This window comes from Sinocyclocheilus rhinocerous, unplaced genomic scaffold, assembly GCF_001515625.1.
Source record: "Sinocyclocheilus rhinocerous isolate Xijiao unplaced genomic scaffold, SAMN03320098_v1.1 scaffold2272, whole genome shotgun sequence".
Taxonomy (NCBI): domain Eukaryota; kingdom Metazoa; phylum Chordata; class Actinopteri; order Cypriniformes; family Cyprinidae; genus Sinocyclocheilus; species Sinocyclocheilus rhinocerous.
The window spans coordinates 183,815-199,007 of NW_015633190.1; the positions used below are offsets into that span (position 1 = coordinate 183,815).

A 15,193-nucleotide genomic window follows, 5' to 3' on the forward strand; every position below is an offset into this window, starting at 1 on the left:
GGGATGCTCAAACTGCTGGTATAACCTGCTCATTAAGCCCAAAAGAGGTAAACATTTCATCCCTGGTCCTTTTTGAACCTGAAAAGACTGGTTTGAATTCCATATATAGATATGTAAATTCCATTTACGAACCATTTTAATCATGGCACATATCTAAAAACAAATGCACACCAGAGTAATATTTTGTAAGGTGCAGACTCCAAAAATGCAAATGTAACATCCTAAGGTCTGTCATTAAATAATTTTTTGAGCATTTAGCAAGTGTGCAGGTTTTTTAAAAGTTTTTTTTTGGTTTCATGTATCATTGCACCCGCACAAAACTGTTCATTATGAAATTATGGTCCTGTTTGAGAGTACTAAGAACACTATAGTGTAAAATCTTTACATTTTCACAACAAAATAAAGCAGGAAAAATGTGTTTATTCTTAAATCAAAAGAATCTAATAAAAATGTTGAAGAGTAAAGAAAATGTTAAAGTCATCATGCCACATGAGGCCTAGCTTTTAAATTTAGGGCCATTTGCTAATACACAAAGCCACAATAACAAGCATAAACATATGATAAGACAGTGAAAAATGGTAATTATTTCTAAATTAACTCGTTTTGTTCACAACTTATTTAACATGACTTAGCTAAAAACATACCAGCTAATCAATACAAATGAATCTTTATGGGTTAAATCAGGTCTTTAAATGAACAAATGCAGGTTACTTTACAGTGTTTCATCATGGCATATGAATATTCTAATCATTCAGTACCATGTTATTCAATATGGTACAATGTACCATATTGTAACTATGGTACAATCATGGTATGCTATTTGATGGCAATAACAGTTATTGCCATCTGATAGCATACCATGATTGTACCATAGTACAATGGTGTAAGAAGGTTGATAACAATATTATTATAATTATATAACAATACTTACATAAACCAATAACAAGATTAGTTCATTTGGCTTAAATATGTGCAAAATGTTCTGAACGAGAAAAGATGAGAAAATTGTGTTATGAAATGTTTGTTAAAACACTTCGGACAATCGTTAGCAGCAGGGTTATTATAGTAAAAAAAAAATCGTTGCTTGAAATAAAATCGCCAAAAAAGCATTTCTCATTTTCATTTAGTTAAACTTGATGTACTGAAATAACTAAAACTGAAAAATAAATTAATAATAAAAACTATATAGACATATATTAAAAAAATAATACAAATTAAATAAAATTACTCAAACTGTAAAATTCAAATGAAAACGGAATATACAAAAAATTTAAATTAAAATAGCAAAACAACAACACAACATTAATTTGTCAATTATACTAAAACAACACAGGCTAGTTCCTGCCATCCTCTCACTAATGGCTCTCCTTGAACCAGGGGCCTGTTTCATCAAACAAGTTTACCAAATAAGCCAGGCTTATTTCAGTTAGTCTGATTTATTGTCAGCTGATTTGTTTCAAAATAAGTAAGACTAACTGAAATAAGCCTGGCTTATTTGGTAAACTTGTTTGATGAAATCTTGCCCCCAGATTTGATTGAATTCTAATATTTTCTGGTATTTTCTGGTTTGTGTCGTATCACGTTTGATACAATTAATTAAAGAAGTGGTTAATGGTTAAAAAGTACCCAAATAACTTAGCTTAGCCTAACCAGAGCATATTTAGAAAGTCAAATTAATTGATTAAACAAAATATATAGTTTACTTATTTTGAAACAAATCAGCTGACAATAAATCAGACTAACTGAAATAAGCCTGGCTTATTTGGTAAACTTGTTTGATGAAACAGGCCCCTGTCCTGCGGTCCTCTAGTGATGACGTCACGCGCAGCCAGTAGAAACATGGCGACGAAGGGTCTCCGTCAGCGCAACAGACGGGGGAGCAAACAAGACGCGAACAACGTGAACAGCACACCTACCGCTGACAACCGAGCAGCAAAAGACGACAAATATGTTGAGGACAATAAGTCCAGTGACCCCCGAAACGAGTAAGTACCCATAAGCCAGTCCAGCTCCCGCGCGGTGTAATGTTGTGCTGTTGACAGCTCGCTAGCTCGCTAACATCAGGCTGTCTGGATATGCCAATAATACAGAGAGTATACACATGTAATGCCAATAGACTATCTAAATAACACGAATACAGCGGGGAGAGACCGAAATAGTAAAATGTATTGTCCATGCGACACGAATAAGCTCGCTTCAGTGTAACATGACGGCTTTCATTCATTCATTCATTCGTTCACTCACATCGCAGCTCTTACGGCGTGCAAACACCGATCAGCGCTGCAAAACACATGCTTTATATCATGACTGTTCTTTTTAAATATATGCCGTTTGTGGTTCATAAGCTGCATTGCCTTAGTGACACTAGATAGTGGCACAATTTTTATTGCATATAAGTTATATTTGATGCTGTATGTGTCAGGTGCACATTCGCGCATGTCCAATTTCATAATCTTCTTACATTGTAATACAGCGCATGAGGAATAAAATGACCCTCGATCAACGTTGTTGTGTTTTGTTCGGTGTGAAAATCTGGAATGTCTCATGCACATCTGCATTGGTTATGCTTGTGGATGAGTTTTAGACTGATACTGTTTTAATACTGAAATAAATGAATGACAACCTTGTATAACCCTGTGCTCTGTTCCCATATTGCTTATTAGTTTGCTCCCAGATAAGCACATTAGCTCCTATCCCCCGCCTCTCCTTTACAGGTCATCCAGTAAGGCAGGACAGGTGTGGGCTCCTGAGGGCTCCACGGCCTTCAAGTGCCTGGTTTCAGCCCGCTTCTGTGCTGCGCTACTCAGTAACATCTCAGACTGTGATGAAACCTACAATTACTGGGAGCCAGTGAGTTACACATTTTCCTGGTTTACAGTTTTTTGGTAAGCTCTCGGAATACACCAATAAGGATGGTTTTGGACCGGCTGATGGAGCTGTCACTTGTCCTATTGGCCTAGCACTGCATTCTCACTTTACTCTTACATGTTGTTATGCTTCTTTGCACACTTAGCATGAACGTGATTCATTCATTATTGTTGTTGCAGTTTTTGATTTTACAATTTCTGATGTCATGTTATTGAATCGGCTAACAAAGATTTGCTGAAATCGTGATAGAATAACTTGTAATAGAATAGTTAGTAGGGCTGTAGCTATCGATTATTTTAGTAATCGAGTATTCTACAGATTATTCCATCGAGCAAATTGCATTCAAAATGCAAATACAAATATATCAATAAAATAAAAAAAATATAAATAAAAAACTAAAATCAATTTCACATTACTTTAAAAAAGGTAAACAGTACAAACTAAAACTAAGGCATTAGTTACAGTAAATGGACTAAACGAAGCCTCGATGATTTTTTGTATTCGAGTTACTCGAGGTATTCGAGGAATCGTTTCAGCCCTAATATTTAGAATAGATCAAAAATGATTATTAAAGTCATTACAAAATCACACATCATAATATGTACTAGGGCTGCCCTCGACTAAGGATTTTTCTGGTCGACTAGTAGTCGTTTATTTTAAGCATTAGTCGACTAATTGCACGTTTATTAATAAACCATTTAAATCATAATAATGAGCCTTTAACTGCCTACATAGCCTAATAAGCGCTCAAGCGCACACATAAAGCTTGCCACAGCACACCGGCAGAAGTAATGATGATGAATGTGTCAGGGAAAAACAGTAAGGAGACTGCATTAACATTTTAACAATTTGATAAACTAGTGTTTTCTTTGTTTTCGGCTTAAGAGATTAACTCTGCGACACGTTATCTCCGCTGTAGTGGACACACTTGTTTCATACGGATTGGAGAATTTGTTTTCCATTTGAATTGGTTCATTTGAAAGTAGACATTTCACTCTCTGTAGATATATTTTTTATGTCTGTAAGGCAAAGATATACACAGAGTTTTGTGCTCAAGTTCACAGACCGAGACGACAGAAAGCGCATCCTGTTTGCTTTCATTATTTTACAAATGCGCAATGTTTTGTTGTGATTGTGAGTGCGCACAAATAAACGTAGAGTCTATACAGATTTGAAAGATGCATTACTCTTATCTGTATGACCAAAAATGAGGGAGTATTTTAGGAGCAAGTGACCGCACCGACGCCTCCATCTGTCCTGCAGTGAGCGTGCTACTAGCTTCCACACTCCACACAGACACTTTAGCGCTAATTTCTCTAGGTTAACATTAGATTGAGCGGCCATGTAAAGTTTCTAATACTTGCATATATCAGATGATAAGCCATATTTGAGGTTGATGAATGATAGGCGAGCGTTTGGATGTCCTGACTGATGTACTGTATTACCATAGACTAACGTTAGCCGTTAACGATCTGTCCGTCGCAAACTGCGTGACTTCACCTGTGGATTTTTTTATTTAAATTTTTTCTGCGACTAATAAAATTTTGGTCGACTATTAGGGGGCAGCCCTAATATGTACACAAAATACTTTTTAAAATTTGCAGTTACAGCTGGGTAAAAGGTATTATTATTATTATTATTATTAATATTAATTATTAATTCGTTTTTAATAATAGTACAATTAATGTCTATGTACTTGGACATGTCATTAATAATAATTATTAATAACAATACAATTATTTTTTTTTGCAATTATTGCTAGAACCTATATAGCTTGTAACACCATGACAGCTTTTTATTCAACGACTATGACATAATGGTGCAAATCATTTATTATTTATTATGCATAACTCATTATATATTACATTATATATGTATAGTATAACTTCTAGCAATTATAATATACTTATTTTTAATATAATCATATGTTTTTATTATATAGAAATGTAATATTTTCTGGTGGGACAAGTGAACATACATTTATAATAGTTTTTAATTCAAAATTTTTTTTGTTGAAATTTATGACAGTGGTACAAAACATTTTTTGTTTATAATTTTTATCCTCTTATATAATATATGTTGTTTAGAATTATATATTTTTATTTATAGTTTTTAACACATTCTATATTGTAACATGTAATATTTTATATGTTATGTATACTATAACATATTATAACAATTATAATAGATTTATTTAGAATTTAATAATATGTCTATAAAAATGTATTTTGTTTATGGTGTAACAAATGAATTTGCAGGGCAAGTGAAAAGCTGAACTACTGGTCTAACTGGAACAGCAGAAAGCAAATCCTTATTTTGAGCCCTGATCTATGTCACTGTTGTATCCCATAATGCCCTGGAGTATTAATAATCCAAACCACTAGAGACTGTAAAGGTGCAGTTCAGATGCAAAAGCTTGCTTTTGTATTCAATAGAAAGTTATCATGTCTATTCCTGAACATAAACACACCATCAAAGTAAAAACCTTATGAATGGGCCATTTTGCTGAATGTCAATCTTCTTTTGAAAACTACCGAATTTGTATATAAAAGGTTCATTCAACATTTTTTTTTATTTCTCTGTTTTTGCTGGCCAGACTCACTACCTGCTGTATGGAACAGGAATGCAGACATGGGAATATTCCCCGGCCTATGCGATTCGGTCCTATGCGTATCTTTGGCTCCATGCCCTTCCTGCCTGCTTTCATGCCAAAATATTACAAACCAACAAGGTAAACTAGTCACCAACCTCAAACTGATTGTTTAGCAATTTTGATTCTGTGTTTAAAAAAAAAAAGCATTTTCAATATAGTAGGATATTTCTATGACCAGTGAGGTTGATGCGTATCCTCACTGGAACCTGAAAAATCTGACCCTTGGAGCTGGATAAAAGCTGTGGATCCACAAACACAACATGATGTAATAATGCGTTATATTTCACAATGATGAAAACTATGTTTCTTTGGGGTACAATTTTGCTTTTGCTTAATCACAACTTTATCCAGGACTTCTAAAATGTAATTTTAAATGGCTCTCTGCTATAATATTGAGTTTTCATTAAATTTAGATCTGGCACACCCTGTTATGCAAAGTGACGTTGTATTCAAAGTATATATTGTCAATTCGTGCATTCCATGGGAACTGGTGCTGCTGTATGTGCCATGCTGAACAAAATAAGATGAATGTTCCTTTTAGATGTACTGTATATAGGCCATTCATTGTAGTCCTGCTTAGACATGTACAAATTGACTAATATGTTTTTTGGATTCTTTTGTTCCCATTCAGGTCCTTGTGTTTTATTTCCTGCGCTGCATGCTAGCTTTTACCTGCTGTGTATGTGAGCTCTACTTCTACAAGTAAGTGCTACTACGTATTGCACCTTAAACCAGCATTGGGCTAAAATAGGTGACTCTTACAACGAATGTGGTTTATTGACACAGGGCTGTGTGTAAAAAGTTTGGCCTGCATGTGGGCCGGCTTCTGCTGGCGTTCCTAGTCTTGAGTGCAGGGATGTTCTGCTCCTCTGCAGGTGAGTCAGATCAGTGGCTCATATTTGGCTTATCTGGTTGATCAGAGGAAATTAGATGACAACTGTTTGTTTTCCCGTTTTCTTTTTTGACATAATTTTGTGAATGCACTGCAGGTTAATGTGTTTGTGTTATGTGCAGCTTTCCTCCCCAGTACGTTTTGTATGTACAGTACAGTGGTAGCTATGACTGGCTGGTTCCAGGGGCGCCCAAGTCTGGCTGTGCTGGGTATTGCAGCGGGGGCCATAGTGGGCTGGCCCTTCAGTGCCCTGCTGGGGTAAGAAATAATCAATATTTTATATGTAGAGTGACAAGAAGGGTCCAAAATATTTTCTACCACAAATAAATCATGTCCTCCCATAAATATTGCTCATCTGACATGAACTTGTATTGCTGTATTTATATTAAAATGCATAATTTTATCCTTATGAGAATAAGTATTTGGTTAATTCGTATTTTAAGAATTATTTCTTTTTTTTTTTTACCCTAACATTTTTGTTTTTGGGGGTTTAATCCATTTAATCCAACATTTCTCCCAGACATGTATTTTATTTGCTCACGACTGGTTGATAAATATGTCAACATTTTAAAATTAAATAATAAAAAAAAAATATATATATTTTTTTTTTTTACATAAATTGATACTTACAGTACACACTACCATTTGAAAGTTTGGGGTCGGTAAGATTTTTAAAAAGAAACTATGACTTTTATGTAGAATGCATTTACTTAGCATTACATTGATCAGAAGTGGCAGTAAAGACATTTACATTGTTACAAAAAATGCTGTTTAAAATAAGGGTTGTTCTTCTGAACTTTTTATTTCTTCATCCAAGAATCCTGAAAAAAATGTTTCCACAAAAATATTAAGCAGCACTATAATAATTAACAATGTTACTTGGGTATCTACTTTTATGTAGAATGCATTTACTTAGCATTACATTGAAGTGGCAGTAAAGACATTTACATTGTTACAAAAAATGCTGTTTAAAATAAGGGTTGTTCTTCTGAACTTTTTATTTCTTCATCCAAGAATCCTGAAAAAAATGTTTCCACAAAAATATTAAGCAGCACTATAATAATTAACAATGTTACTTGGGTATCAAATCAGCATATTAGGATGATTTCTGAAGGATCATGTGACACTGAAGACTGGAGTAATTCAGCCTTGCATCACAGGAATAAATGACATTTAAAAATATATTAAAATAGAAACCATATTTTAAATTATAATCATATTTCACAATATTACTGTATTTACTGATTAAATAATTGCAGCCTTGGTGAGCATAAGACTTTTTTCAAAAGCTTTAAAAATATTACCAACCTCAAACTTTTGGTACATGCTTCCTTTTACCGTTTCACCTAATGTAACTTTTAAATCTGCAATTTTATAATAGGACTTAATCAGTTACCTATTCAAACATGGGTCTTTGTGTTTTTTCCACTGATCAGAATTGTGAATATTTACATGTTCAGCAGCAGGTAGATGATCCAGGTTTGACTGCGACAAGGGTCATGTCCTCATCCCACTTCTTCTTTCCCACCACTGCTATCCAGTCTACTCCATACTTCCCTCCAATAAAAAGCAAAAAGCCTCCAAAAATAATAATAAAAAAGTGGTTGTAAGACTGTAGGTCTTGTAGTTTAATCCATGAATTATACTGTAGTTCCTTTATAAATGAATATGGCTAGTTACTATGTTTCATTTACTCGGATTTGGTGAAAAGCCATAGAAATAATCCTGATCAGCCAACTAGGTGAATTTAGGCTTTTTTTACTGATTGTTGTTGCAGCATACCCATTGCCTTTGACCTGCTGTTTCTGAAGAAGAAGTGGAAGAGTTTTATCACGTGGACTCTGGTGGCGTTGCTCCTCTTTCTGGTTGGGAAACTCATTGATTTCTGTGGTTACGGAATTGTTTTTGTCTTTTTTTTTTATCTGACTTGAGACACTGAGATTCCATCAATAACAAAATGGAATTTTAAAATAAAAAATATCCAAGATCGGTGTATTATACTGATATGATAACACTTATCTTTACATGTTTCTGTAGGTCCCTGTTGTTTTAGTAGACAGCTACTACTATGGAAAGCTGGTGATTGCTCCTCTGAATATAATACTATACAACATGTTCACTCCTCATGGGCCAGATCTTTATGGTAAACTTCAAATCATTTGCATATACATTTAGAAAAGAATATTGACTCATATTAAAAATAAACTAAAATTGTTTACAGTAAAGTACTTTTTCATTACAATGTTTTTTTCTTTCTTAAAGGCACAGAGCCCTGGCATTACTACTTTGTGAATGGTTTCCTTAATTTCAACATTGTATTTGTGTTGGCCCTCTTTTCTCTTCCTCTCACGGCACTTATGGAGGCACTGCTCCAAAGATTCAATGGTAAGAGAAGGATTTATCTTTGACTTGTTTTGTGATATGCATGTAACGTTCTGAACAGTCTGTTAATCTGTATAAATTGCAGTTCAGAACCTCGGCCGGCCATACTGGTTAACCCTGTCACCTATGTACCTGTGGATGCTGGTGTTCTTCACTCGTCCGCATAAAGAGGAGCGCTTTCTGTTTCCCATCTACCCTCTCATCTGTCTGTGCGGGGCAGTGGCTCTCTCATCACTGCAGGTTAGAAACAGTAGACTGAATTTTTTGCTGATGGTGATACAGTGGTACTGAATGATTAGCATATCCATTTACCATGATATTTCTTTACTCTGCCGTTCAAAATTTCGTTGTCGGTAAGATTTTTTTTGTTTCGTTTTTGAAAGAATTCTCTTATGTTCACCAAGGCTGCATTTATTTAAACAAACATACAGTAAAAACAGTCATTTTGTGAAATTGTATTATTTACATTTCTTTTTTTAAATGAATAAAATGTAAGTTATTCCTGTGATGGCAAAGCTGGATCAGCAGTCATTACTCCAGTCTTCAGTGTCAGTGTTTAGAAATCATTGTAATATGCTGATTTGGTGCTCAACAAAACAGTTCTAATTATCAGTGTTTAAAACAGTTCTGCTGTTTAAAATATTTGTGGAGAGTGATGCAGGTTTTTTTTTTTTTTAAGAATTTAAAAGAACATTTATTAGAATTTTTTTTTTTAACATTGAAATAAAATTTGTGTCAATAGGAATTGTAACAAATGTCTTTACTGTCGCTTTTGATCAATTTAACACATCCTTGCTGAATAAAAGTAGTCATATATTTAAAATAAAATCTTACTGATTTCAAACTTTTGAATGGTAGTGTAACTGAAACTTTTCAAAACAAAACATTAGTATATGTCCAAAAACTATGGACAACTGCACATCTTTATTGGCATATTTCCTCAATGTTGTGCAAATTAGTTTGCTGTTAAACCTGTGTAAAATATGAATTTGATCCTTCAAATCATTTCCCATTTTAAACTGTTTTCTGTCTGTTTATCCATGTAGAAATGCTATCACTTCATATTCCAGCGCTACCGTCTGGAGCACTACACCATCTCCTCCAACTGGCTGGCTCTCGGCTCTGTGCTGCTGTTTGGAGTGCTCTCGCTGTCCCGATCTGTGGCCCTCTTCAGAGGTAAGGATGTTGAGAGAGAGGGACCAAGAGATTTTGGCCAGTTCTGCTGAAATTTGCCCTCACAGTAGAGTTATCTAGCTGGCAGATGAAGTTGATGATAAAACAGAATGATAAAAATCATATTCTTTACCTTGTGCAGTAAAGTGCTTTTGTGATGTCTCTCACATGGGGATGCTGTGTGTTTTAAGGCTATCATGCTCCGCTGGATTTGTATCCAGAATTTCATCGCATTGCTAAAGATCCTACAATCCACACGGTTCCAGAGGGAAGATTGGTCAATGTTTGTGTGGGGAAAGAGTGGTACCGCTTCCCTAGCAGCTTTCTGCTGCCCAACAAGTGAGTTTGAATTCTAATTAAATTCTCAAAGACTGCACATAAATTTAAACTACCGTTTAAAGAGCTAGTTTTTTTGTTGTTTTTTAAAGAACTTAATAGTTTTATTCAGCAAGAATGCATTAAATGGATCAATAGTAAAGACATTTATAATATTACAAAAGATTTCAAATAAATGTTTCAAGTAAATGCTGTTCTTTTGAACTTTATTCATTAAAGAATTTTGAAAAAACTTATTTCCACAACAAATGTTAACACTTACATTTACATTTAATCTTTTCGCAGACGCTTTTGTCCAAAGCGACTTACAATTGGGGAATACATAAAGCGATTCTTCTTAAAGAGGCAAACAGACACAGGAAGTGCTCGTAATACCAAGTTTCAGGCATTTGTTCAAATAAGTACAAGCTAGAAAGGGAAGGAATAAATATAGAGAGAGACAAAGTTTTTTTTTATTTATTTTTTTTAAATTTAGGATGAAGTCAAGTATTAATAGGAATGAGATGAGTTTTCAGCTTTCGCTTGAAAATTGTCAGGGATTGAGCATTCCGGATAGGGGTGGGAAGATCATTTCACCAGCCAGGAATGGTGAACGAGAATGTCCTGTAAAGTGATTTTGAGCCTCTCTGTGATGGTACCGCGAGGCATCGCTCACTAGCTGATCTCAGACTTCTGGAGGCGATGTAGATTCGTAAGAGTGAGTGGAAGTAGGCGGGTGCTGAGCCTGTGGCTGTTCTGTATGCAAGCAACAATGTCTTGAACTTGAAGCGAGCCGCAACCTGTAGCCAGTGCAAGGAGATAAAGAGAGGTGTAACATGGGCTCTTTTGGGCTCGTTGAAGACCAGTCGTGCCGCTGCATTCTGAATCTTTTGTAGAGGTTTGATTGTGCTTGATGGAAGTCCAGCCAAGAAGAGCATTGCAGTAGTCCAGCCTAGAAATGACAAGGGCCTGGACAAGAAGTTGTGCAGCACGCTGCATTAGAAAGGGGCTGATCTTTCTGATGTTGGGCCTGATCTTTCTGATGTTGTGCACTGCAAACCTGCAAGATCGAGCGGTCTTTGCAATGTGGTCTTTGAAGGTCAGCTGGTCATCAAAGGTTACACCAAGATTTCTGACCGAAGTTGATGGGGTAATTGTAGAAGAACCTAGCTGGATGGTGAAATCATGCTGTAGAGTTGGAGTGGCAGGGAAGACAAGAAGCTCAGTCTTTGCCAGGTTGAGCTGTAGGTGATGTTCTTTCATCCATGCCGAGATGTCCGCCAGGCAGCCTGAGATCCGTGCAGTTACCGTTGGATCATCTGGTTGAAATGAAAGATAGAGTTGTGTGTCATCAGCATAGCAATGGTAGGAGAAGCCATGTGCCTGTATGATGGGACCCAGTGATGTAGTGTATATGGAGAAGAGGAGGGGTCCAAGAACTGATCCCTGAGGAACGCCAGTGACCAGCTGATGTGCTTTGGATACCTCCCCACCCGAGGCCACCCTGAAAGACCTACCAGTGAGATAGGATTCAAACCAGCGAAGTGGAATCCCTGTGATGCCCAGTGATGAGAGTGCAGACAGGAGGATCTGATGATTGACAGTGTCAAAAGCAGCAGATAGATTAATAAGAACTGATGATTTGGAATCAGCTTTTGCAATCCGCACAGCTTCAGTGACTGACAGTAGCGCAGTCTCAGTTGAATGGCCACTCCTGAAACCTGACTGGTTAGCGTCCAGTTTGTTGTTCTGTGAAAGAAACAATGATACCTGTTTGAAAACAACTCGTTCGAGGGTTTTCGCTATGAATGGAAGGAGAGAGACAGATCTGTAGCTATCTGTGAGTGAAGTGTTTAATGTAGGTTTTTTGAGCAGTGCGGTTAACCGAGCCTGCTTGAATGCAGTGGGGAAAGTGCCTGTGAGAAGATATGTGTTGATGATGTGTGTGAGTGCTGGTAAGAGTGTAGGAGTGTATGTTAAGCAGCACAACTGTTTTCAACATTGATAATAATAGGAAATGTTTCTTGAGCAGCAAATCAGCATATTAGAATGATTGCCGAAGGATCATGTGACACTGAAGACTGGAGTAATGATGCTGAAATTTCAGCTTTGCCATTACGGGAATAAATTACATTTAAAATATACTGAAATATAAAACATTTTAAATTGTAATAATATTTCACAATATTACAGTTTTGGATATTTTTGATCAAATGAATGCAGCCGTAGGATAAAATAAGAAACTATTTTCAAAAACATAAAAAAAAATATTACAACCCTCTAACTTTTGAACGGTACTATAGATCTATAATATATATTAACTGTTAACTGTATCGGCTTATTTTGCAGCTGGCACTTACAGTTCATCCAGTCAGAGTTCAGGGGTCAGTTGCCTAAGCCATATTCCATGGGTCCTGATGCCACCTGGATAATCCCATCAGACATGAATGATCAGAATCTTGAGGAGCCGTCACGATACGTGAGCGTTCCGCTACAAACACCTCAATTTGGCATTTGACTCATTGCAAGGTTATAAAGCCTAATAACTGAGCTGAATGTGTGAAAGGACACTCTGTTGTTTTCTTTTTTTAAAGAATCAAGATCAACATTGATTTAACTTTTTCCCTGTTTTTTTTACTTTGGAAAATCAACTATTGAGATCTTTAACACCCCTTTTATTTTTGTATTTATTTTTTTAACTCTACACCAGTTCAAAGAAATATAACTAGTGTTACTTATCTAAAATCTTTACATACAGTGGTGTGAAAAAGTGTTGGCCCCCTTCCTGATTTCTTCTTATTTTTTTGCATGTTTGTCACAATTTAATGTTTCAGATCATCAAACAAATTTAAATATTAGTAAAAGATAACACAAGTGAACACAACATGCAGTTTTTAAATTAAGGTTATTATTATTAAGGGAAAACAAAATCCAAAACTACATGGCCCTGTGTGAAGAAGTGTTTGCCCCCCTGTTAAAACTGTGGTTTATCACACCTGAGTTCAATTTCTCTAGCCACACCCAGGCCTGATTACTGCCACACCTGTTCGCAATCAAGAAATCTCTTAAATAGGACCTGCCTCACTTTTTCACACCACTGTATGTCTGCATGTCATTGTTGCAGCTTTATGTGAAGTACTTCCATGTTCTCTGGCTCTCAGGTAGAACTGAAGCAGTGTCATTACCTGGTGGATCTGGCAACAGAAACAGAAGCCCCTCGTGAACCACAATACGCCACTAACAAAGAGGAGTGGAGCATTATTGCTGAAAAGCCTTTTTTAGACACTACCAGGCAAGTCTTTATGTGTGGAGTATGGACATTCATCAAACGCGTGGAAATTTGTTAACGTACAAGAGATTCTTGTGGACAATCCATGCAGAGTGATGAATACTACTGTAAAGAATCACTGAAAATCGTAGGGCCCACTAGAGGGCCCCCTTGTTCTTTTAAAGATACTTGTGTTCTTATGACATCTTTGTCAAGTGCTCAACATGAATTGTTGTGACACTGGATGTCTGATCATCCTAAGAGAGATTATCCTTGACCCAGTTTATCAGTAATTATCTCTGGGTGTCATTATTCAGTTCACGGTGGTGAAATAAATGTAGAAATGTTTTATTTTTAAAGAAAGTGGATCTAAAATGATGGATTTTGTAGACTGTCTTGTGCATTTTACGTTATTTTTCGCTGTTCATGACCCTGGTGCTGTTCCCTTTTCGTGTCTCTCCCACACAGGTCCTCCAGATTGCTCAGGGCCTTTTTTATCCCATTTCTGTCTGAGCAGTACACCACCTACAGCAGATATGTCATCCTCAAACCGAGACGACCCAAACACACCCGGAAAAGAGTGCAAGGCTGACCTGCCGTTCCTGCTATTTTTCCTTCAGCGCAGTCAAAAAGCTCCTGCAGTGCTTCATCATTTGGTCCCAAGGTGTTCCTCCTAAACTCTTTTTGTGCACACACGTGTGTGATTGTGTTGTGTGTGTGTGAGTGAATGAATGTATGAATATGCCAGAGTTTGTTTGACCATCTTGGCTATCAAGCCATGCAGTATCGGCCTGTTTGTAGACTTCAGTGGTGCTGCCCATCCTGGACAGTTCCGGCACAGAGCATGGATGCCTTACCCATCTTTCCCGATAATCTTCTCTCCATTCCCTCTGTTCCTTTATTCCTGCTTGGGCTTCTCTGCGTCTTTCTGAAGCCTTTCAGAAGATTTCTCTTTAGACGACCCTTTAAGGACTACAGGTCCCTCGTTTGTCATCACCTCATCCTTGATCTGGGACAATGAACTGTACATGAACTGAACATGAGTGCAGAACCAAACCAGATCTCATGTGTCATCATCTGTCTATCCATCCATCCATCCAGAGCTGAACTTCTGTTCATTTGTCCTGCCAGCCTCAGCATCTCAGGATGAAAGTTGCACCAAAAACTCTCGGTGTTCTCCAGTTCCGTCATCGGTAAATGTGGACATTGACTGTGAGGTCAGACTGCAGACCAGGACTATTGAGTGTTTACATTCCAAATCATGTTTGTCATCTTAATCATATCAGTGTTAACTGTGATTGAGTCAAATAAAAGAAGGCTGTCTTAATGTGTGGCTGTGCCATCTCCGAGAAATCATCTCGGAAAGCCGAGAAGCATCAAGGAAGTGTTATTTCCAAGTCTAAAACAGTCACTGAAATATGTAAAATCTTAAATCAGTGATTTTTTTCCCCCTGCTCTGCTCCAAAAAAATTAATAAAATGTAAAAATATTACAAATAATATCTATTTTATTTAAAACTAGACTAAATCTAAAAATTGTCACACATTTCTATTTAATTTCAAACATGTAAACATTTTCCCCTAGATTTGCTCTGCAGTAAAAATTAGATTTTTTTTTACTTAAAAATGTTTTCTAAAAATAT

At 36.3% G+C, this 15,193-nt stretch overlaps 1 protein-coding gene across 4 annotated transcripts; it reads left to right on the forward strand.

Moving 5' to 3' along the window:
• The first annotated feature begins 1,711 nt into the window (after positions 1–1,711).
• alg9 (ALG9 alpha-1,2-mannosyltransferase) lies at positions 1,712–14,878 on the forward strand. Of its 4 annotated transcripts, none has more exons than XM_016557222.1 (15): positions 1,712–1,985; positions 2,664–2,850; positions 5,465–5,599; positions 6,153–6,223; positions 6,308–6,396; positions 6,536–6,671; positions 8,191–8,278; positions 8,451–8,556; positions 8,676–8,798; positions 8,881–9,035; positions 9,842–9,971; positions 10,160–10,307; positions 12,633–12,762; positions 13,445–13,575; positions 14,020–14,878. In XM_016557222.1, exons 1-15 carry the CDS (start codon positions 1,813–1,815, stop codon positions 14,141–14,143), a joined length of 1,926 nt encoding a protein of 641 aa, XP_016412708.1. In that variant the 5' UTR covers positions 1,712–1,812; the 3' UTR covers positions 14,144–14,878. The 4 variants fall into 4 exon arrangements, with proteins under 4 accessions (XP_016412708.1, XP_016412709.1, XP_016412710.1 ...); XM_016557223.1 differs by having other exon boundaries at positions 9,866–9,971; XM_016557224.1 differs by having other exon boundaries at positions 2,715–2,850.
• The last annotated feature ends 315 nt before the right edge of the window (positions 14,879–15,193 follow it).